This window comes from Marmota marmota, unplaced genomic scaffold (assembly GCF_001458135.2).
Source record: "Marmota marmota marmota unplaced genomic scaffold, marMar, whole genome shotgun sequence".
Classification (NCBI taxonomy): Eukaryota; Metazoa; Chordata; class Mammalia; order Rodentia; family Sciuridae; genus Marmota; species Marmota marmota.
In genome coordinates, this window is record NW_026000108.1 from 52,523,295 (window position 1) to 52,548,353 (window position 25,059).

Genomic DNA, 25,059 nt, shown 5'->3' on the forward strand with positions numbered 1-25,059 from the left:
CCAATATTATATTGGGTAAGAGTGATGAAAGTGAACATCCTTTTTTCACTTCCAGACTTAGAGGAAAAAAATTGACTTTTTCCTATTCAATATCATGTTAACTGTGTGTTTTGAATATATAGCTTTAATTGTGTTGAGGTATGGTCCATGTACTTATAATGTACTTACAAGATTTATTGAAATTTACTGAATTTTATTGAGTACCTTCAATTTCCATTTGTGACAGTTGTTATTTTTACATGTTAGTAGCCATTTTCACTTGTGTGAATTGCCTATCCATCTCCTTCATCTATTTGTATACATGACTATTCATATTTTTGTTTGGTGATTTGTAAGATTTGTAAGTACTTGATGAATACTAATCTTGGCCATATAACCAAAAACAATATACAGATTCAGTGAAATCCCTATAAAAGTACCAAAAAATGGCATTCTTCACAGAACTAGAAAAAAGAGAGTCCTAAAATTTATTTGGCATTATCAAAGTCGTAGGATACCCAAAGTAATTCTGATCCCAGAAAGCAATACTAAAAGCAACACAATGTCTGACTTCAAATTTTACTACAGAGCTATAGTAACAAAAACTGCACAGTATTAACATAAAACACATACACCATTGGTATGGAGATGAAGATACAGAGAAAACCACACATATGAACAGTCATCTAATTCTTGACAAAGGTGCCAAAACTATACATTGGAGAAAAGATTGCCTTTTCTACAAATTATGTTGGGAAAATGACTCATCATGTGTAGAAGAATGAAATTATACCCTTTTGTTCCACCCTACACAAAAATTAACCACAAGTGGATCAAAGACCTAGGAATTATACCAGAAACTATGGAACTCCTTGAAGAAAATGAAGGCTCAACACTTCACCGTATAGGCATAGGGAACAACTTTCTCAATAGAAGCCCTAAAGCTCAGGAAATAATACCAAGAGTTAATAAATGGGAAGGTATCAAATTAGATAGCTTCTACACACAACAAAGGAAACCATTAGAATTGTGCAAAGAGAACCTAGAGAATAGGAAAAAATCTTTGCTAGCTCTCTTCTGACAAAGGATTAATATGTAAATGTAGAAATTACTCAACAAAATGTATGCTAAATAACCAAATTATTAAATCAGCAAATGAATTAAACATATACTTCTTAAAAGAAGACATGTGCATGACTAACAACAATATGGAAAAAGAATGTTTGATGTCTTTAACCTTCATGGAAATGCAAAACAAAACTTTACTGAGATTACATTTCAAACAAGTCAGAATGGTAATCTTCAATAATAAAAAGAATAACAAATGCTGAATAAAATATGGAAAAAAGAAACACTGTTGATGGGATTGTCAACTAGTACAACCATATGGATGTCAATATGGAGGTTCCTCAAAGGCTAGGCATGAAACCATCATATTACCCAGCTATACAACTTCTTAATACTTACCCCCAAAGAATTAAAGTCATCTTATTACAGTGATACCTGGATACTCATATTTTAAGCAGCACAATTCACAATAGCCAAATTATATAACCAGCTTAGGTGCCTGCCAATGAATGAATAGATAAAGAAAATGTGGTATATATACATAATGAAGTGTGTTATTCAACCATAAATAATTATGTCATTTGCATGAAAATGGATGGAATTGGAGATAATTTTGTTAGACAAAATAAGTCAAACTCAGAAAATCAAGGGTTTTATGTTTTCTCTCATATGTGGAAGCTAGAGAGGAAAAGGAAAGACTGGTGTGAATCTCATGAAAATCAGTGGGAGATCAGGAGAGGGAAGGAACCAAAGGATCAGAGGAGAAAAGGGTGGTGGGAAATGCTGGGAAGTGATACTGGCCAACTTATATTGTCATATTGTGTCTTTGTGTACATGTACAGATATGTCATATCAAATGCTACCAGCATGTATACTATAATGCATGAATAAAGAAGTGACAGAAAGATATAAAAATAGGTTTTAATATTTATTTTAATTAATAACATATAACAAAGATTGTTTCATGTGAGGCTTGGATGGTGGTCTTCATATCAAAAGGGAGAATTAACTGTTGTAGTTTGGGTGTGAGAGGTTCTCCAAAAGCTCATTTGAGAGACAATAAGAGATGGTTCAGAGGGGAAATGATTGGGCTGTGAGATCCTTAAGCCAATCAGTGAAATAATGACCTGATGGGATTCATTGAAAGGTAATTGAAGGCAGGTGGTGTGTAGCTATAGGTGGCAGATAATGGTGGCCTGGCTTTGTGGTATATATTTTGTATGTAGCAAGTGGAGTCTCTCTCTCTCTCTCTGTGTCCTGGTCATGATGTGAGCTGCTTCCTTCCAGCACACTCTCCCAACAGGATGTTCTGCCTCACCTGGAGCACAGAAGAAATGAGCCAGTGAAAAAGCTGACTTAAAAAAATAACTATTCCTCAGTTTTGGTCCACTTTGATCGTAAAAATGTTCTGTGATGTTTTCCTTAAAGGACAGCCTTTGGACTACTCGTGGTTTTATTTATTTTCCACACAATTTATATAATTTTTATATTGTTTTCAGTGTTAGTAATTATTATAGTAGATAACAAGCTGAGATTTGAAGGAAAAGTATAAAGATTTTATTTTTCAGTCATTCCAAATGATTTAGATCCCTTTTTAGAGTTATGGGTGGGATGAGGCAATTAGCTACTGAGAAAAGAGAGAAAAAATTAGAAAGCTCTTCATAATTACAAATTATAGAACAGTAAACATAATTGCAAACTGTCTACAAAACTTAGTACATTTCACAATATAACTGTAACAAATGTAGGTAGCATTGTGTCCTATTTGAGGTGAGAGCAAGTTTCTTTCCTGTTCCTGTTTTGTATTAACACAACCTATAATTGAGACCTAGTATCTATGTCCAAAGTATGATTATGAGAGTGGGCAACCAGTTGAATTTATTTGAAGGATTACAAGTAAATAATAATAAGCTACTGAAATCAAATATTTTCTTCAATAGCTCAACTGTAGAAAGCAGATAAAAATCATTATGTTTCTAATTCCATACACATTCTATTGAGAAGTGACTTAGCTGAAACTAGGCAAACATACTTCCAGATGCTCAGAGAGAAGTTATGCTGAGGCTGGGTTTATAGTAAAATTCAGCAGAAATACTGGTTTCTGAAATCCAAGAGAAAGATTTAGTCTTTTTACACAATTGAAATTATTGAGTGTTTTCTTTAAGAAAGTTAAATGTACAAAATTCTGTACTAAAATTAAGTTAAGGCAGGCTAAATATTTGAGAAACCATATTGATACTCTGAGTGAATCCTTACTGGTCTTATCTCAAAGAATAATTATAATTAAGCTCAATAGGTTTATTGGTATGAAGAATAAATTACACTATTAAATTTCTACATAGGTTCATATAGTTTTTTCTTCTCCAATGTTTGATATTTCTTTCACCTGAAATATTTATACTCCTTAACCAGGAATCAAAATTCTGGAAAAGAAATTTGAGTTAATTATGGTAGGTTGTGAAAATTTCTCACAACAGTAGGGAGTCTAGCATTGTAACAGCTTTTTGCTGGAATACACTAGAAGTCCATCTGTTAGGACTCCCAGGTTCAGGCTGAATAAACTTCTCCTTTTTTTTTTTTTTTTTGCTTCTTTCCTGGTTTAGCAAACTTTTGGCAATAAAACAGACAGCATTTAGTGATGATGAACATCACATTTGCCACACAGGCCAGCAGAAACACAACCACATCTAAAGAGTAGTACTGGAACCAGGAGAGGTCATGAGCAACAACCAAAGGTATTTAGTTTCTTTGTGGCACATGACAAACTTGATCCAGATGATAGCTCAACTGGATGCTTATGATGAATTATTGATAATCTAACAGCATTCTCTTTATCTCAAAGGAAAATCATAAGACACCAATTTTTAAAGTCAGTTAATTGGTTGAAATTTTCAAGTCTCTAAAATGTTCTTTGAGTTTACAAAAGTGGGTCAAATAAGTGCCATAGAACAGCCTTAAAAGTACTGTACTTTGAACTGTTGTCTTGGACAACTTGGCTTCTAAGTTGGAGGTTTATTTATTTCTTTAATTCCATTTCAAGTTCAAATGTAATTAAAACAAAAATTGTGCTTGAAAAGAGTGAATTCAAAGTAGTACAATCTCTTTAAGTTGGAGATTTCTGGTGCATAAACATTTCCAAAGTTAAAATGGAATGTCAAGTGGGAAGCTTAGTCTTTTCTAGAGACCAAGTCGTAGTAAACCATTCTAAGAATGGTAAGTGAAATGGTTAAATGCTATTTGAAAATATCATCTTGACCTTTTTGAAGAGGCATTTTGTCAGGGTGGGTGAAATGACTTTTAACAATTATATTTTTTCTCTTCTCTTCTACCTTTTGCCAGAAAGATCATTTTTGATTAAACACATGTCAGCTTTGGATACTAGTGTGACTAAAGTTTCCACATGGATCCTCATGTATTTAGATTAATATCCAGATGTGGTTATTTTAGTTAAATATTTTTTATTTGTTTCCTCACTTAAATCCTGTGTATCTGCACAATATATTATTTATGATTTCTACCTTTTCAAATCTACTAAGTTTTCTTGTCATAAATATACATTCATCACTTAGGTTACATTCATTACATTCTATCAGTCTAATGTGCACTTATATTTATTAATTTTTTATACAATTTATTTATTTATTTTTATGTGATGCTGAGGATCGAACCCAGGGTCTCATGCATGTGAGGCATACCACTGAGCTATAATCCTAGCCCATATTTATTAATTTTAAAATAATTTATATCTTATTGTAAAGGTATTCAATATCATTTTATTATGTCAATAGATTCTGTGTATTCTTTTTTTTTTGTTCATTTAGACTTATTTAATTTGAAGTTTATTTAGTAGGTGCATAAAATTGAGAATGGTATGCTTTAAAATGACTTCAAATAATATTGTAAAAATATTAATATTTAATTTTATTTGTTATTTTGGAAAACAATGGTAGTATTATTGGAGGTAAAATTGCTTATTTTGGTTATGGGTTCAGTAGGACTTTTCTTACTTTTTCACTCACAGCCTTCCTGTATACTTAAATTCAGCATGTCTTATAAACAGGGTAGATAGTTAATTTTAAAAAATATGGTCTTACATTCTTTGTCTGATAGTAATTCCAGTTTTTATAATTAATGTAAACTGTAATATCTTCACAGTTGAATTCACCATTTTATTTTATATTCACTTACTGTTTTTCTCACCTGAATTATATTTCCATTCTATTGTTTTCTTGAATTTTAAAGTACTTTTCCACTGAAATTTATTACTATTTTTTGTTCATGCATTGTTAAAGTGTTCCTTTAGGAGATGACCTTCTTATACAGTAAGATTAGTGTAATAGTTGTAATGAATGTTGACTTGAATATAGATATACATGGCACAATGTACTTAACATTGTCACTTCCATTAGAATAAGGGAAATCTTGGTAATAAAAGAACTATTTAACTAAAATTAAATATTTACATGATTCAAAGTGCACTATGAAGAAATAAATCTGTGTATTCATAGTAGGTGAGTCTTTCATTCTGCAATGGAAAAATATTTGCAAATCAAGTATCTCACAATGGACTTTTATCCTGTGTCTTGTTTTGGAAAAACATTGGGAAGAAATGAAAAAGCAGTAAGTATTTTTACTAATTCTACTACCAGTTCTAAATTATCATAACTTATAATTGATATCTTACATCTCTTTCCAAAGACTGAATATGAGAATCAGTGTAACCAGATCATTACTTTTATGTGGTTAAAAGAAAACAGAATAAATGTGTAGGTAGGAAACAGTATATTTCGTATTTGACATACCTTTTTTGGAAATGACTTCAGCAAGAAGAAGATAAAAGTCTTATCAGGTCCTGAAGAGAAATGATGCTAAGGCTGGATGTACAAGCCAGCACTACCAGTCTACCAAAACAAAAGAGAAGGTTGAATCTTGACACACAATTTTAAGTATTGAATACCTTATTCAGAAAAAGTTAACACTACGAAACTCTACACCCAAGTGAAATTAAATCATGATAAGTTTTAGAAGTGATTTTATAAGCAGAAGAGGAGGCTGGTTCACAATCTTTTCTTGTGAAATTGAACTAGAGGAGGTCCATCTGACAGGACTCCCAGCTTTGGGTCTAGATGCAACTATGCCCTTTTCTTCTTCTTTCCTGTTTTAGTAAACTTCTGGCAACAAAACAGACAGCATTTGGTGATGATAAATATCACAGTTGCCACACAGGCCAGCAGGAACCCAAGCACATCCAAAGAGTAGTACTGGAACCAGGAGAGGTCATGGGCAGCAACCCGGAGGTGTTTAGCTCCTTTGTGGCGCATGACAAACTCAATCCAGAAGACAGCTCGATCCAGAGGCTTCACTGGCTGTTCATGGTGAATTCTTGATAGCCTCATAGCATTCTCTTTATATCTAAAGGACAAACCATAAGACACCAACATTTAAAGCAACTTAATTTGCATAAGTATATTAAGTCTATGTAAGGTTTTTAAAAATGTTCATAAAAATGAATCTAAACAAGTGCCTTAGGTAGCCACAGAAGAGCCAGGTTGGTGACACAGGCCTGTATTCCTGATATTTGGAAGGATGAAGCAGAATAGTAAGTTCAAGGCTAAGTCTGGGCAAATTAGCAAGACATTGTCTCAAAATTCAACAAAGTGGGCTGATGATGTAGCTCAGTGGTAGAACATTTGCCTATCATGAACAATGCACCTGAGTTCAATTCTCAGTACTACACACAAATGCAAAGAATATCCATAGACTTTTGTTTTTGTTGCTGTTAAAGATGTTAGATCATCATAGAAAGTTTAACTTTTAATTTGGGATTTTCTTATGGGCAAATATTTTCCAAAAGAAAATGGAAGGTTGATTGCTTCAGATAAAATGATAATAAGCCATTCTAAGCACTATAAGATAGTTAATTGTAGTTGAAATGATCATCTTGAAGTCTTTGAAGATAAATTGTCATAGTGGGTGAAATGACTTTTAATCAGTCTCTCTGTTTATAATCTTCTTTATTGCTCTCTACTGTCTAATTTCTACCTAGTATCCATTTCAGATTATAACACTTGCTCAAAGATTTTCACTCATAATCATATTTAGAATAACATCCAGATATACTCTTTGGAACTCTGTTAGACCAGGACACAAGAAAAGACTACTGACTCCAATTAAAATCAAATTAAAATAAGCTTATTATTTCGACTGGCCGGGCTGCCTCTCCCACCAAAACCATGGGAACAAGACAGCCCCACAGCTTTCTTGCAGCCCAGACTTATAGCCCAGAAAGTTACAGAAGGGAGGTTACAGATAACAAAACTCTGAGGAGCATAACACAAAGGCTAGTTTACATTTTTGCTGGCCCCGACGTCAGAATTTATGATGGTCATTAGAGCCTCAGAGAGGGTCCTTATCTGGCCAGGGAAGGCCAAGATTTGTGAGGCGTCACTGAAGTTTCAGAGAGGGCTACTATCTGGTCAGAGAGAACCAGGCATGGGTGAGGTCAAGGCAGGCATTCCAAGCTAGTTCAGAATTTGCAGTAATTTATAGTAAAGCCGAATTTATCTTTTCATGGCTTTGTGGTGAGATGGCTCCCAATTTTAAGAGAAAATCAGGCTGGGTCTATCACTACTAGACCACAGAAGGTCATATACTAGAAATGTTCTCTCCTATCATTTTTCCTGTGCATATTAAGTTACAGACACAATTTTTTGTTTTCAGTTTTTCTCCTGAAGCCCTCAATGTCTATCTCAGTCCACCAACTTTTCTGCACCCATTCTTTCTGTCCCCTCTCCTTTGCCCCATCTCAAATTCTTGCACTCATCCCATGCCCCATTCATTTTGCATTAGCAATCAGTATCAGAGAAAACATTCAGGCCCTGTTTTTTTGGAATTTGTTCATTTTGCTTATCATGATTTCTCAAACTCCATCCATTTACCTGCAAATCCCAAAATTTCAATCTTTTTTAATGCTAAGTAATATTCCATTGTGTATAATATTCCACAGTTTTGTTATCCATCCATCTATTGAAGGGCATCTAGGTTTTTTCCACAGTTTGATTATTATGAATTGTGCTGCTATAAACATTGAAGTGGCTTCATCACTGTAGTATGCTGTTTTTAAGTCCTTTGGGTATAGACCAAGGAGGGGGATAGCTGAGTCAAATGGTGGCTCCACTTCAAATTTTCCAAGGAATCTCCATACTGCATCCCAGATTGTTTGCACAAATTTGCAATCCCACCAGCAAAGTATGAGTGTGCCTTTTCCCTTACATCCTTGCCAATACTTACTGTTGCTTGTATTCTTAATAACTGCCTTTCTGAATGGCATGAGATTAAGTCTTAGAATAGTTTTGATTTGGATTCCTCTAATTCCTAGATATGTTGAACATTTTTTATGTATTTGTTGATCAATCATATATCTTATTCTGAGAAATCTCTGTTCAGCTCCCTAGCCCACTTATTGATTGGGTTGTTTGTTTGTTTGTTGGTGTTAAGCTTTTTGAGCTCTTTATATATCCTGGATATTGGTGCTCTATCCGTCTTGAGTGTGGCAAAAATTTGCTCCAAAATATAGGCTCTCTCTTCACTCATTAATTGTTTCTTTTCATAGAGAAGAAGTTTTTCCGTTTGAATCCATACTATTTATTGGTTCTTGATTTTATTTCTTGCACTTTAGGAGATTTGTTAAAGATGTCAGGGCCTAATCTGACATTATGATTTGGGCCTACATTTTCTTCTATTAGATATAGGGTCTCTGGTCTAATTCTGAGATACTTGATCCACTATGAGTTGAGTTTTGTGCATGGTGAGAGGGGTTTAGTTTTAGTTTACTGCATATATATTTCCAGTTTTCCTAGCACCATTTGTTGGAGAGGCTATCTATTTTCCTATGTTTGTTTTTGGCACCTTTGTCTAGAGTGAGATAACTGTGTTTATGTGGGTTTGTCTCTGTGTCTTCTATCTGTACCATTCGTCTACATGTCTATTCTGGTGCCAATATCATGCCTTTTTGTTACTATAGCTTTGTAGTATAGTTTAAGGTGTGGTATTGGGATTCCTCCTGCTTCACTCTTCTTACTAAAGATTGCTTTGGCTATTCTGGACCTTTCATTTTTCCAAATAAATTTCATGGTTGCTTTTTATATTTCTATGAAGAATGTCATTGGGATTTTAATTGGAATTGCATTAAATCTGTATGATGCTTTCGTTAGTATGGCCATTTTGACAATATTAATTAATATACATATTATTTTAAATATTCATATAGTTCCATTGATTATATGCATGGGAGTGGTATTGGTGATATAAAAATGCAAGTATAATTGTGATTTCTTTATGGAATCTAAATTACTTAGACATATATTACTTAGTTTTCAAAACCTAGAGGGTTTTTAGTTAATTTTTTATTTATTATTTGTAGTTAATTTTTTCTCTAATTTTTTTTTTCTGATTTAAGTCCAATATGACTGGAAAATGTATTCTTTAGATTCAAATCATTTCTGGGCAGTTTTATGGCATACCCAAATATATCAGGTTCTTCAAATATGAATATTATTTTCCATCATTTTCTGTTATCGATAAAAGTTTTTAAAAACTTCGCATTATGACTATAGACCTGTGCACTTACATTTTATATTTTTATGTAAAATTTCATTAATAGGTCTATTTTATATTGAATGACTTCTAAATTAAGAAATATTCTTTTCATATTTAGTTTTGTCTACTCTCTATGACAGTAATATAGCTACAACAGCTTATTTATTTATTTTGTGTTAGTAATGATTGAACTCAGGGGCCATCCACTACTCTAATCCTTCTTATATTTTACTTTGAGATAGGGTCTCTTTAAGTTGCTGAGGCTTGCCTTGAGCTCACAATCATGTCTCTGCTTCAGAAATTACTGAGTTACAGGCTTGCACCACCATGCCCAGCTGCAACACCTTGATTGACACTTAAAATCTTTTATCTCTTTACTCATAGAATTTCTATGTAATTAAGTTAAACATATCTCAGAAAAAGAGTATATGACGGGTTTTTAAAATCCAATTTGATTATCTTTTAATGATATAGTTAATATTACGATAGATATTGATATATTACTATATAAATCTACCAACTTATTCCATATTTTCGTTACCATTTTCCTTGCATTATGTTTTTTTATTCCTTCTCATCTAATTTTAAAGTATTTTAGCATTCAAAATTGTAACAAATTTTTTTTTTGGTAATCCATTGTCAAAGTATTCCGATAGGTCATACCTTCCGTAAATAATGAGTATTGGTAATCATGATCAATGCTGACTTGATGGTAGAAATCTAAGCACTACACATTTTATAGAACAATTTTTGTTGTATTAAGAGAAAATTTGATTATAAAAGATATTTTATAGAAATTGAAATTATTTGCTTTCCAAAGTACACCATTATAAAAATGATGAACTCATCCATTCAGAATAGAATAAAATACATACAAATCAAATATCTCAATATAAATGTGTCTCCATAATAAAAACTACTGACAGTTCAATTTTAAGACAAGTACCTAATTAACAAAGGATTTAAAGACTTGGATAATTATTTGTACAGAGAATAAACATGATTATCTAGTATGCTTGTGAACAACAATTCATCATTTTAAACAACCTGTGGAGTGCAAATCAAGGTCACAATTAGTTGCCACTTCATAACCACTAGGATTGGCATTATAAAAAGAAGACAGAAGATAGCAACTTTTAGCAGTGATGTGGAAAAGTTAGAAGTCTCCTATACTACTTCTAGGAATGTAAAATCTTGCCAATTATTTGGCAAACAGAATGGAATTTAATTACTAACATGAAGTTCTCATGTGAGGGAGTAATGCCACTCTTTGGCACTACATAAAAGAAATGAAAAAAAAAACTTTTTCCACACAAAACAAACCATGTTCAAATATTTGAAATTAAAAAAAAGCCCAAATGTCCATGATGTAATAAATGGTTAAATAAAATGTGTTATATACATCCACACCAAAGAATACTATTCAGCAATAAGTAGAAATCACATAGCTCTACTTGTTTAAACATGGACAAAATTAAAAAAAAATATAGTAAGTAAAACAACACAGTTGGAGCTGACTACCATTGTATGTCTGGTTGTATTTGTATGAAATGTGCATCTAAGGCTAGTTTTTAGAGACTGAATGTATAATTAGTTGTGGCGAAGAGCTGGAGGTTAAGAGAGATTTATTTGAAAGATATATGAGATTTCTTTTTGGTACAACAAAAATGTTATAAAATTATCTCTTGAAGAAGAATTCTGAACTATGTGAACATAACCCAAATTATTTGACTTTTACAGCTCAAACAAGAAATTTATGGTATATAAGTTATATATAATAGAATCTGTTAAAGTAAAAATCAATTTTGGAGAAAAATTTATATTTTCAGTAGAGGGGAAACACTTGAAGAAATCAGTATAGTCAATGACTTTTTTTTTTTTTTTTTTTTTTTTAGCTGAGACTCCAATGCACATGCAACAAAAGGAAAAAGGACAATTAGGATTATGTTAAATTGAGAAGCTTTTGCACTGCAAAGTTAACACCAAGAGAGTAAACAGAAAACATGCACAATTGAGAGGTAATACTTGTTAGACGAATATCTAGAATATGTGAGGAATTCTAAAAACTCAGCAGCAAAAATCAAAATTATTGCTGTAAAAAGCAGAAAATGATCAGAATAGACCTTTTGATTTCAAAAGAAGATATTGTATATGACAAAGTGCTCAACTTTACTAATCATGCAATGAGTTGTAAATCAAAGAACAATCAATCCACAATGTTGATTTCAGAAGTCTTTTGTAGTTTTCTACTCAAACTTTGAAAAACACCCATCTTCAGCATGCCAAAAAAGAGCAGCAGCAGCAACAACAACAACAAAAATGAGAGATAATCTCATTGAATTGAATGGTCATAATCTAAAAGTGAAAAAATAACAAATGCTGTTGAGGTAGAAGAGGACGGGGACCTCTTATAGTCCACTGAGAAGAATGCAAATTTGTATGGCCACTATGGAAAAAAAGAACATGGAGTCTCCTTAAATAATGCAAATAGAACTACCATAGGATTCAGCTTTTGCATTACTGTATACTAACACAATGAAAACGAAATCAGTTTATCAAATAGGTCCTGAACTTCCATGTTTACCTGCATCACTATTCACAATAGTCAAGCTATAAATCTACTGAGGTGTTCATTGTTAGATGATGGCTAAAGCAAACATGGAAATACACACACTCGCGCGCGCGCGCACACACACACACACACACACACACACACCCCTGGCTTTTATTCAGCCATGAAAAAGAATGAAATATTGTCATTTCTACTTACAAGGATTGAAGTGGAAGTAATTATGCTAAATCCTATATACTGGCACCAAAAGAAAAATACTGCATTTTCTCATTCTCATGTGGAATCTAAAAAGCTGACTTAATAGAAGTACATTATTGAAAAGGAGTAATTAGAGGCTGGGAATTGTAGGAGCAAGGGGGTCAAAAGAGAAGTTGAAAAACACAGAACACACTACAGTTAGATAGAAGGAATAAGTGCTACTGGTATGTAGCACAATAGGTTTACTATTGTTTATAATTTTTATATATATATTATAAAGAATTAGAGGAGAAGAGTTTGACAGTTCCTAGCAGAAAACATTATGAATATTTAAGAATATGGAAATAAAAATTTTCCTGATTAGGTCATTGCATTTTATATACATGTATCAAATTATTCTGCCATACCAAATAAGTGTACATAATTTTTAAAAAAATGTTGGCAGTTTTGGAAATTTTAGGTATCAAATAGAAATATATTATTTCTTCAACTGCATTGTCCTTCTGTTCTCTTGTCATATTAGTAAAACCTGTGTTCTTTATATTTAGCTTTATAGTAAAAAATTTTTAGTATCACATTATTTTACTAATAACTAATACTGCTAATTAAGTAAATTTGTAAGGCTAATTTGCAATGTAAAAGTGATTGGTTGAGAATAAAAGCACATTTCAAAGAGTTCAATAATTTTAGTTATTAACATTAGACTCAAAGAGGAATAAATCTTTTCTCATTTTTCAAGGGTACCTAAATATAAATATCACTTTACTGAAAAATTTGTTATACTTACGAAGGTTCATTAATGACTGTATTCAACGCACTGAGTAAATCCATACTTGACATTGTAATAAAATTCAGTCTAAGAGCTGCTCCTTTGGCTTTCATGTGCATGACATTATCAGGTTGATCCGCAAACAAGGGAATGCCCACAAGAGGGATCCCATGATAGATGGCCTCATAGATGCCATTGGTTCCACCATGAGTTATAAAAGCTTTGGTTTTTGGATGACCTAGGATTGAAACAAATGAAAGGAAAGTATTCATGTCAGAAATAAATTGTCAAATATGTAATGTAAAGCAATGAAGATAAATTGTTTTCTAGGTAATAGATTCTTATAATGATGAATTCATATCACAATTACTTTCAATTCTTGGGGCAAGAGGCACCTGTGTCCACTGGTGAAGTAAGTGAAGATTACATGGAAGAGTAGGTATGTTACCTGAGATCTGAAAAATGAAAACAAGGTTGCTATCTAGACAAACGGAAGGAGGACATACTGGGTAGAACAACCAACCTGTGCAAACATAAGAGGGGACCTGGATTTATGTGTTCAATTAAAACAACAATGATGTCCCTGAGCATGCTATGAAGGGTGTCCAATGCAGCAGGGAGTGGGTTATTGGTGGTTATGAAATCAGAGGTAGGATTTGCTGTACTTCATTAGGAAGTACAACTTCAGGATTAAGATCTTAAACTTGATTGAGAAGTGTTTTTCAGTAGAGAAAGAGGATAATCAGAATGTTGTGCCAGAAACTACCTCTGAAGGCTGTACCTTCCAAGTTCAGGACAGCACTCCTGGGACTTTTAACTTATATGCTACACAGCTGAGGCATAAAGTTTATTGTGTAGTATGTTTGGAATAAATTTGTCTTACTGTTTTTCTGCTAAAACTCTTTGTAAATGTGGTTTGTCATTATAGCACTTTTTACAACCCAACTGTACTAGAACAGTTCCAAACTGTATATATGTATAAAGATTGTCTTCTAAATGGTTTTCCTATTACTAAGTAAAATTTCATATTTTAAAGTGTCCTGTAAATAAGGATTAAATTCTATCCTTTTCCTAAAAAAATTTTTTAAGGATTATGGATTTTTTTTTAGGATATGGAACATGCAGAGTCAGTTGTAATAACAGAGAGAGGGCTGTTTTGTATCGGCATTTCAGATAGCACTATTTTATGTCAAAGGGTAGGTGTAAAGTTGTAGAAATAGGAGATAAGGGACAATCCAGGAAGTGACCAAAAAATTCTTTGTGAGAGGTAATTATCCCTAAAATAAGGATACTTGGACTATGAACACAAACAATATGACTTTGTATAATAAAATGCCCACAGTTGTTCTTTATTCACTTTCTCCCTAGGACTAAAAAGAGAACTTTAAAAATCAGATTATTTTGAAATTTTCTTAATAAATTTTCAAAACCTTTTTAAATTTTTATTTTTCTAATTGGCTATTAATCATATTTTTGAGATTTATTCTGAGTCTTACCAAGAAGGTCATTCTGAGGAATCCATTTGTAAAGTCGAGTATTGGGTCCTAAGGTAGCTGGTTTCTTGCCATCATATCTCCATATGACCTGTTAGGGTAAAGCAAGCCTCTTATTAGTTGAGTTAAATTTCAAATTATAGGATATTAAAATTTGAAAGTGATTAAGAAAGAAATCACATACTTAAATACCTATCCTATGCAAGATAAAGAAATGAGATCAAGAAACAACAAATAATAATAACTATTGAAATAGGTATATAAAGAGAGACATAATTTTCCTGTATTCATTTTTATATTTAATTAAGTTAATATAAATAGTAGCTTCATATAAGTAGTAGCTTAGACAAATGAGTTTATCAATATCAAATACAAATATTTAAGAAATTGATAATTATAGATCTATAGCATAATGTGTAAAAAATTACTATTTACATTCATTTTGTTTTAGAAATCTGTATTTTATACTAATTCATATCTACTAAATTTAATATTAACCTTTGTTTTGATATACGAAGATTACTATAACCACTTTCTCCATGGGTTACTAGTGTTTTGTCCTTGTAGGGTCACAGTTTCTAATTCACAGGATTCCATCTCCACCTTTTCTCTTACATCTTCCTTCTTGAGTAATTAATAGGACCATGTCCACCATGACAAACTAAGTCTCCTTGTTTTGATGGATACCTGCACTCAGGGTTGGTGAGCCTGGCCTTCCTTTCTCTAACTAGCAGCACAAAAAATCATTATAATTAGGCCCCTTCTAACATTTAGGGGGAGTGTCAAGGCCAGGATTATATAGGATGATGATGCTGTATGATGCTATTCAGACATTTTTATTGCCTGCTATTGCTATTGCACTGATGGAATCACTGACTAATATTTAACTCCATGCTTCTTATATCTGTGGTGTGCACAGTGTCTTCAGGAGTTCTGCAAGCAAAACAAGGAAATGAAAGAGCAGAATTTGGAGATTACTGTGTATCTGCATATAATACTTTTTAATACCAAGTTCATAAGGCACCTGAATAATGTATTTCATTCTGAGCACAATGTTAATGTCAAAGTATTATTAATCAAAAATATCCTTTGTGCTATTTCAGAATTTGCTGTATATATTTTTGTTTTAAATGTATTTTTTTAGATAAATTTGCACTATAATGACATTTAATCTTTCACAGAGAAAATATATGTAATTATATCCTTTACAAGGTTTAAGATAACTAAATAGGTACTTATTTAGTACTTATCTACCATTAGGGCACTTTATCTAACCTTTTGTGGAATCTGGGCAAGGGCTGATGCAATCACATTGGCCCTTTCTTCAGTCATGTTATTGACCATTGACCCCAGAGAAAACACCACAACACCATTCTCTCCAGAGCTCTGGACAAAGTCTTCCATTTCCTGTAAAGGAAAGAATTTGTTCCATTACAAAAGAGAAAAGACAGAACACAGAGTATTATAAGGTTTGGTACAATCATTTAAGGAAATAAATCAAGTATTTATAGAAATTATGTTGGGTTGTTTTAAAAATTAAGTTATAATATATGGTTATAACCATTTCTAAAGGTATAAAATTCTGTAGTATTACACATGCATATATTTCACATTTTTTATGCAAACAATATCCAGAACATTTTTATCTTTTACACAGGAAATCTGTATAAGTTAAGCAAGAACTCCCCTGGTCCATTGTTTACCTTACTTCTACTTTCTGCTTCTCTGAAATTGACTAGTCATGTATTCATGCAAGTGGATTCATAGTAATTTCTTTTTTCTTTGAAAGACTTATATTACTTAGTGTAATGTTTTTTAGTATTGTAGCATCTATCCCAATTCCCTAATGTTTTTAAGGTTTAGTGATATTTATGTACATTTTATCAAAAAATTCATTAACATCTACCTAGGTAATTTCTACCTCTTCATTTCCAGGAATGGAGTTTTATAATTGACCTTGGGCCAAAACCTTGTGAAGATCCTTCAATCAATTCTTCTACAATCTAGCCAGAAGTGGAACTGGTAAAAACATTCAGTATTGGCGTGTGTGTGTGTGTGTGTGTGTGTGTATCTGTGTGTGTTGCCAGAAGTTGAATCTAGGGCCTTATACATGCCAATCAAGTGCTTTACTAGTGAGCTACATCCCCAACCCATGTTATCCTTCTTTTTAAAAACGTAATCGCTTAGTTTAGTTGGAGATTTCTTATATGAAATACATTTCCTTTATTATGCATAAATGCACGTGTATGCATCTCTCTCTGTCTCTGTGTGTGTGTACATGTGTGTGTATGTATATGTGTGTGTGTGTGTGTGTGTGTTTAAGCAAAAAATGAAATAGTCACTATAGACCAGTGAGAATGTTTTTTTTCTCCTTGACCAAATGTTTGTTGTCCTATCTAAAATTGCATCTCCTATAAAAGCTGGCTTTTGTGTTTCCTCTTTGCATTTAGTATTTGGGTATTCTTCTTTGTATTGTCCCGAATCCTCTAAATTTGAGTCTTGTTAAATTAGCTAACTAGAATCTGCCAACACTGATATCTAATATCTTACATCTGATTTAAGATATTTTCAGGTCTCTCAAACTCCTCCTTCCCCAGATATCCCACTGACCTGCCTTCAGCAACTATCTTGTTAGGTTAGTTTGGCCAGAATCCCTGCAGCCCCTTATGTTTTCTCTTAATAACTTTCTATCCACTGATCCTCACCTTACACCTTTACTTCAAATCTATCTTTTTCCCTGTGTTCATAACTGGACTTAATTTATCTCCCTTTTCTACAAAATTCAATTGCAGTGTTGTCTGCACATACTGTGTAGATGCAAAATGCAGTCCGCCTTACTGTGCTTAATGTTTATCATTAATTTTTTTTCTTTAACCCCCAGAGTGGGTCATATTCATCTCCAAACTGCTTAATCTTTCATTTAGGATTGTAAGTGTGCATCTTTAAAGCCTGTGCCTTCACTCCTCACTAGTTGATTGGCTACCTATTGGGGAGTAAAACTCCTGAAACTTTGTCCTGAAGAAACATCTGCTGACATTGGTAAGGGCAGATCATGTTTTTCAAGAACCTCACTATTCTCTGTAAGCTGATCTAAAGTCCAAGAAATTGGAGGCTACGCTAGTCTCCAGGAGTCTCAGTTTTGAGTGGCAAGATTAGAGTTCTAGGCAAGCAAAAGCTGTTTACAGTGACAGGCATCTTTGATGGAAAGATAGCTGGGTACCTTACTGGCTGTCTCTCTGGAGTGGAGAAAATTCCCTGACATCTGGGCTCTAAAATTCCTTTTTGCTTGGCTAGTCCTGAGGCCTATTTATTAATTTTCCCATGGGAACACATCAATCAAATGAAAGCTCTTTTCAAGACCCTGCCAACTTTGTGTTCTGACAGCTGTCTCTGCTTTCTTTCTTGTTGGTATAATTTCAGTACAGATAGTTTGAATCTTTAAGGTTACTTAGGGAAACTTTAGATATCCCCAAACATGCTCCTTGGTGGACTCTCCCTTTCCATCTCCTGTTTCTTCTTCCTTTAACATGTCACTGTTCTCCTCAGGCCCCTGCACCCTTTGCTATGTCTCCTTCTAGGTCCTATCTCCTCCCTCCATCTGTGCCCAGAGCTGCACTTTTCACTTCCCTCTTTAGTGACTCTGTTCCTGCAGTGACAGTCACTTGTACCTCTGCCTCAAGCAAGGGCTCTCAAGGAACTCAGTATCCTCCAAAGCAACTACTTGAGGTTGAAAGAGAAAAGGCTAATTAGACATAAACTGAATATGTTGTCCAAGTGATGGGCTTCAAAGACATTTAGAGGGACACAAGATGTCTTGTCTCCCTCACATAAAATGAAGACTCCCTTAAAAGCCTTCTTCACACATATTTTAATTCCAAGAATCTTTACTCCATATTGAATATATAATCTTACCTTGTTGCATTTTTATCAGAAACACAATTTAGATGAAATATTATATGGAGATAATAGCAGTAAGTTTTGTATTACAGTGTTGCCGGATTCATGCCTAAAATTTTAGAATGGAAGCTGGAGATCTGTGTGTCTGCATGTTTATGCCTGTATGTGTGTATGGATGTGTGTATGTGTTACATGTTACATATATATGATATTTTCTCAGCTCTAGATGATATGCCTAATGAAAAATATAAAATCTCTGAATGGATTTCTATTCCAACTCACTGTGAGATAAATGAGCACTTACATAAATTACACATACCTAAAATTACCAGAAATGTAGAAAAAATCAAATACTTTCAATATTCACATGGCTTAGTAAGTCTTTGGAAAATATGACTAGTTTGATGTTATTGGTTTACTAAAAACAGATGTGTGATTCGGTTTTCATCATAAGTATAATATGAGCTTATATTTTTATTTTACCTGGGTGTACCAGTCACCTATGGTTACAATTAGTTAACAAGGAAATAATTTGAGATGAGGTCTAGTATTTTTGCTGTTAAGTGTGAAAAGTGTGTCTTCCTAAAACCAGTTTCCAAAATCTTTTTGTTAATTTGATACCTTAGTTATATACTAAGTTAAATTAAGGGATATTTGTTTATTAGATGTGTAGCCCATTTCTACATAAGACTGAAACACTAATTTTTACATGTGGCTTTTAAACATAATTATATTTGTGTCTGTTAAGAAAGATAAAGAATTATTGAATGATATAACAGTCCTATTAGAAAACGTGTCACTAAAACATTTGCTTGTCAAATTGACTTTCATCACATCTTTAACTACTGCAGTTTGATGAGCCTGCCTAAATTAGACATGGAAATGAATGATCTGATAAAGAATGATTATAACATTTTTGACATTAAGTTTGAGATTTTGTTGGAATTTGATGTTTTGTTTTCATGATTCAAGGCACCGTTTTTTCTTTTCCCGTACAGTATTTTCCCACATAACAAATTTGTAGTTTATACTTTTTTATAGAACTTAATCATTTATTGGCTTCCCTTTTTCTAATCTCTACAGAATTTGGAAACAACATACTAGATGCTCTTGCCATTAGAAGTTTAACTCTGTTTCCTAACTTGGCTTCCCAGGTTTCCCAGCCTCAGGAGGCTTTTAGAAGTCTATCTGAGATTTCTTTTGGAAAGATCTGGCAAAGCAAACCTCAAAAGCCTTATGATCAATTTCCATTCTTGCTTCGTTAGTGAAAATAATCCACCCAATACAATGAAATTAAACATATTTGGTCAGGAAGAATTACCTTACTTTACCTATCATTTTTCAGAAATGGAGTTGAGTGGTTGTAGGTAAATTTCATGTCACAGAGGAATACCATGACACACTATTTTGTGTTATTTTAACCTGTAAATTGGACAGTGTCATGTTGTGTCCATCCTCACTAAATTTTCAATTCTAGGTTCCTCATCAAACTAAAGTATTCATTGTTTCTGCTATCTTCCCGGTGTAGACTACCAGGAGCAAAATTCTGACTTTTATTTTGTGACTCTCTAAAGATTTCCCACAAGTCGAAGCTGGGAGGTTTCATGCTTTGCTCTAAGAAATCATCACAACTGTGACCTTGATATCTGTGCCATCACTAAAAGCACTTAAATTGCACATCAGGAAATTTGTCAGTTGTGATGTCTGAGTACTATTTTCTGTCTTCAGCAAGGATTATTGTTTTGACCTAAATTTCCTTGACTTCTGATGTTTGTTCTTAGTAATCTTTCATCCACTGACCGTCACCCTGCACTTACGCTGAACTTCATGTTTCTCGTTATTTTTCTGGACATCCTCTCTTTCCTCCTGTATTAACACTGTCATTTCCATTTAACACAAATGGAGAAATCTTTTTAAAATAGGATTGAACTACCCAGAACTTTCATTACTCTTAGGTCTGATTTTGGAATTGAATTGCAACATGTAGGCTCAAATTTTGGCTTTAAGTACCTATATTTGGATTTTAAATGTTCAATGAGATCAGATACAATGGTACTGCTAATAAAAGAGTAGACAAAAAGAATCTCTTAAGTGATCGCTTAATAGTGAAATAAATGATTGCTGTTTAATGTAACAGCTCTGTGTTTGGGATTGTATAGGGATTCTGGCCCTGAAAATGTAAAGAGCAGCATTCCCATGGTGAGAAAGCACAAGGGGGAAGTGGGATAGCAGGCACTCTGTTTCCCACCCTTAGAATGCCCGATAATGTTTCTGAGGATTTAATAATACAGCTAATTTATATGCTATGTCCAGCTTGTGTGGCAATGCCCTGAGACTTCTGTGTTAGACCCTCATCAAGCCTCAACCTTGATTGCAGGCACATACTCCTGGGAATAGAAAAACTTGTTTGATAGATAACTACAACGTTTCATCAAGCTTCTGTGCCCTTGGAGCTGCCCGCCTAACATTCAGACAGTGGCTTTTCTTGAGAACTGCACAAAGCTCCTAACACTGCTTATTGCAATTGTGAAATGTTACTGCAGAATAAGCAACCTTACTGATACTCTAAACAATAATGTGGTTATGGTACTAATGACCTGATGTAACCTATTGGTATAAATAAATGTGGCCACTTGGACAAAGAGCCAATCTTCCACCTTCCCTGCTTCTGCACTTTGACTCTGTCTCCTCTTTATTATTATTCCTTACAGGATTGGGTCTCTGATGGCTTCATGACTTTGGCATGCTTGGTGGCTAGGAAGTTTCTGTGCAAAGACACAGAATGCCTAGCTGCTGTATCAATGACCTGCATGAGGAGTCTCTGTGGTAGAGTCTTACCATTCTCAATTTTCATCTTAGGCACATAGCTCATGGGAATAAAGAAATTCTCTTGTTAAACAACCACAATGTTTCACCAAACTCTGCTGCCTGAACCTGCCCACATAATAGTAACTTTAAACAATGGATTTTCTTGAGAGCTATACAAAGCTGCTAACATTGTACACTGCAACTATAGTGTGTAACTGAGAAAAAAGCTGCATAATGTTGCTAACTCTGTATCCTGCCTAATGACACAATGAACAATAATGTATTACTGATGCCAGTGACCTAATGTAACCCATTGATATAAATAAAGCTGGCAACTTGGCCATTCTGCCTCTGCATCTTGTCTCTGTTTCTCTTTTTATTATCGTTCCAGTTTGTTGGAATGATAAAAGTGCAATATTTGTTAAAAAAAAATACATCAGATTCTTATGGTTTTTCATAAGCAGTATTATTCTAAATACTTACCGAATTATTTTATAATTAAAAGCTAAAAGCATCCTACAGATACAAGTAGTACAAGTTAATATTTATTCTTCAAATATGCAAAATTTATGGTCATTGATAACTCTGCAGTATATCTCTCTGTCTTTTTCTGTAAGACAATTAAAGTGTGGTGACCCACTTTGCCACAGGGAGTTTTCCTGAGGTTCCCCGACAGCCTTGGGTAGACAGGAAATGCCTGTGGTCCTTCCCTATTATAATATTTCTCACAAAATTTCTCTTTCGTGTTCACATTCTGTCTTTCAATGTAGAATGTAAGGTATTTGGGAGAAGATACTCTGTTACTTTGTTTCTCTGCATATAAAGAATTTTCCTATGGTACATGCTAGTCATTTCTTTGAATTAATGACTGATATTGTCTTGTATGTTGAGAAATAAAGACCTCAATTTAACTGAAGCTTTGTGTAGCTCTCAAAAGTCCCTAGGTTTTGCTTTTCTACTATTAAAAAAATAAAATTTACATAGTTATGTGAATATGCATAGACATGTAAGAATTTCTATCTACAGATCTCTTTTGTCCCATTTCCTATAACTTTTTTTTTTTTTCACAGTGAATGAGACATTCTGAGTGAGAACAGAGAATCATTCTTGGTGAAAATGCAAGGACAACAGAACCAACGAAATGGGAATAGGTTTACCTTAGGCAGAGGTTTGGCAGGTCTGCAGTGGAGTCCTCCAATGAAATCAACATTTGGTAGGGTTGGGCGAGGAAATTCCAAATCCCAATAGGTTCTAATGAGCCAGATATCTGCTTTTGACATTGTCTCTAATAATGTAGTGGGTCGTCCTGAACAGGAAAAGGAATACAAAAGCTATAGGACATTAGAAAGTTATCATGTGGAAATGAATATGTCTGGTAAGTATCTGAAAAAGCTTTTAATAATGAAGCCAAACATGTTTAAGAGTTTCTGTGATTTAATAAAGCTAATGTGTGTATGCATATGTGCATATATAAAAAACATATATGTTGCTCATATTTATGTGGACATACGTGAAAGACACAATGTGAGAGATGAATTAAGTGACAAAATATTTGAATTTATAAATGTGGAAACTAATCTACAGATACATAGCTGATTTACTCAAAGCTACATAGATAATTGTTCTAGAAATATTTGTAGGAGTCATCAAACTACATTCTAGACTCATGAAGACATTGAGTAACATTAAAAATTATTGCTTTTGAAAATGAAATAAATGGATACTAAAAGGGTAATAAATGTGTGTGACTTCCTAGGGAAGTCCTCAGTGGCTTATTTTGTGTGTGTGACTTCCTGCTGTATCCAAATATTTCAAACTAACTTTACAACTGAAGCTTTTCCATAGTGTTTTGAGTTTGATGTATTATTGTGATAAAATATTTTTTATTTTATCACCACACATTTAAAAGATCAACTTCTCTGACTTCATACTCCTGCAGGCTCACCCTCAGAGACATGACTAATTTTGGAATTTTCATGCCATTAGAAAATAGGCTTACCTAAAATTTCACTGTAAAACTGATTCCACTTCTTCTCATCAAATGTTTGGAACCAAAAATCAAAATACAGCACATACAGCATATTTTTTATCCGCTCCATGAAAGTCATTTGATCACTTAATTCTGACATAAGAATAGGCACATAGGAAGGAGGGAATGAAAGTCCTGCACTATATTTTTCATACGTGTATCCAGACAAAAAGCGAAGAGTATACACAAGTGGTATTTTAAATAGCTCAGCTAGCAGCTCACCACAGGGACCAAATGCATCTGCAAGAATGACATCAAACTTGGATTCACGTAGTTTTGTCATAAGATTCTTGTTAAAAACTACCTCTTTACAGAGTGTCATAAAGTATTCAGAATCTTCCCACACCAGGTCTTGCAACAGTGAAAAGTATGTCCAAATCGATTCTTTTGGCAGCTCATAAATCAACTTCCTGATTGCTTCAATGTAAAAATCTTCCATGTCAGTTTTAGACATTGCTGAAGGGTAAGTCTCAAATTTAATAGCAGATCCTTCTTCAACATAAAAAGAAATGGAAGCTGAGGATTTCAGAACAGTCACTTCGTGACCTTTCTGAACTAGTTCATCCAATATTGTCTTTATATTGATCCAATGACTGTATTCCATTGGCCACACAAGCACCTTCCCACAACTTCCAGAACTAAAGTGACTACTCAGCTGTAACAGGAACAGAACTGCAGTCATTTTTGTAGACATCCTGGTGAGATGCAAGGCTTCCTTTCACACTGGATTCCCTCTGCTCTTGCTGATATCCAAGCAGAAATCATTAGTTAAAATATAACTTGTACACACCTAAGTAAATACATACACTAATAGACAGAGTGTCTGACTGCCAAGTGGGAAAAGCAAATGGTAGATGACCTCATGTCCATATGAAAATGTGCCATAATTCCTTTCTGTGTTCTTTCCTGTAGTTAAGAGTTGATGACCTTACATGTATATGTCTCTTATGTTATACTTGATGTTTTCGAATAATGTCAAGAACAGTGGCATGTGACGTATTACTTTTGTTTGCAGCTTCTTTGTACAGAAGCAGAAATATAGTCATAATCCTGGTGAATCAACATTTAAGGATAACTTCCTTCAATGAATTTTTTTTTGGGGGGAAGTGTCAATTTTGTTTTCTTGTAAATCACGTATCATACAATGCAGCAATAAACATAAAGCTCAGTGGTACATAGTACAATCTCAGAATTGTAAAACCATGACTGCAATCAAGTTTAGGGCATTTTAGTAACCTGAAAATAAGCCCTATGCCTCTACTTACTCTCTTTGCTACACTCCTAAGAATGTCTAATATACTTTGTCTCTTTATATCACTTTGTAGGGACTAGTATAAAAGCTACTAGGTACAGAATATGAACCATTTGCCTCTGTTATACTGACTCCATTTCCTGTGTAATATTTACTTTCAAAGTGTTACATTTTTAGTCTCTCCTTTATATACCTCTGTATTAACTGAAAGAGTATTACATTAGTAAAATTAAAAATATGTCAATTTAATGTTCCAGTTATCTATCATTGTTTAACAAATTGCTCTCAAATGTAGAGGACTAGAACAGCAACATTTGTTTTGGTATCTTCTTTCATAATTTGGTGTGTTGAGTGCACTCAGCAAGGTGGTTTTTACACAGGCTTTCTTAGATGGAT

At 33.5% G+C, this 25,059-nt stretch overlaps 1 protein-coding gene and 1 long non-coding RNA gene across 5 annotated transcripts; one reads left to right on the forward strand and one right to left on the reverse strand.

Annotated features, from left to right (window-relative positions):
- Positions 1 to 444: 444 nt before the first annotated feature.
- On the reverse strand, positions 445 to 24,148 carry LOC107139268 (UDP-glucuronosyltransferase 2B31-like). 3 transcript variants are annotated; one of them, XR_007341091.1, is made up of 7 exons: positions 23,382 to 24,148; positions 22,540 to 22,688; positions 15,953 to 16,084; positions 14,681 to 14,768; positions 13,203 to 13,422; positions 5,850 to 6,459; positions 445 to 2,365 (listed from the first exon to the last, which is right to left on the reverse strand). XR_007341091.1 is itself a non-coding variant. In XM_015482159.2 (6 exons), exons 1-6 carry the CDS (start codon positions 24,103 to 24,105, stop codon positions 6,180 to 6,182), a joined length of 1,593 nt encoding a protein of 530 aa, XP_015337645.1. In that variant the 5' UTR covers positions 24,106 to 24,148; the 3' UTR covers positions 445 to 6,179. The 3 variants fall into 3 exon arrangements, 1 of the variants encoding a protein (XP_015337645.1); XR_001503132.2 differs by having other exon boundaries at positions 445 to 3,148; XM_015482159.2 differs by having other exon boundaries at positions 445 to 6,459.
- Positions 16,611 to 22,689, forward strand: LOC125610985. Of its 2 annotated transcripts, XR_007341101.1 has the most exons (3): positions 16,611 to 16,699; positions 17,602 to 17,716; positions 22,453 to 22,689. It is a non-coding gene; the product is annotated as an uncharacterized LOC125610985 (long non-coding RNA). The 2 variants fall into 2 exon arrangements; XR_007341100.1 differs by lacking the exon at positions 16,611 to 16,699 and having other exon boundaries at positions 17,190 to 17,716.
- Positions 24,149 to 25,059: the final 911 nt, after the last annotated feature.

What these genes read in the sequence shown, in the direction of transcription:
- LOC107139268 (XM_015482159.2), bottom strand. Translation starts at nt 24,105, where the DNA reads ATGTCTACAAAAATGACTGCAGTTCTGTTCCTGTTACAGCTGAGTAGT. An exon ending in GTTTTACAGTGAAATTTTAG is followed by an intron (nt 22,689 to 23,381) that starts GTAAGCCTATTT and finishes TTTCCTGTTCAG; the next exon opens with GACGACCCACTACATTATTA. An exon ending in TTGCCCAGATTCCACAAAAG is followed by an intron (nt 14,769 to 15,952) that starts GTTAGATAAAGT and finishes TTACCCTAACAG; the next exon opens with GTCATATGGAGATATGATGG.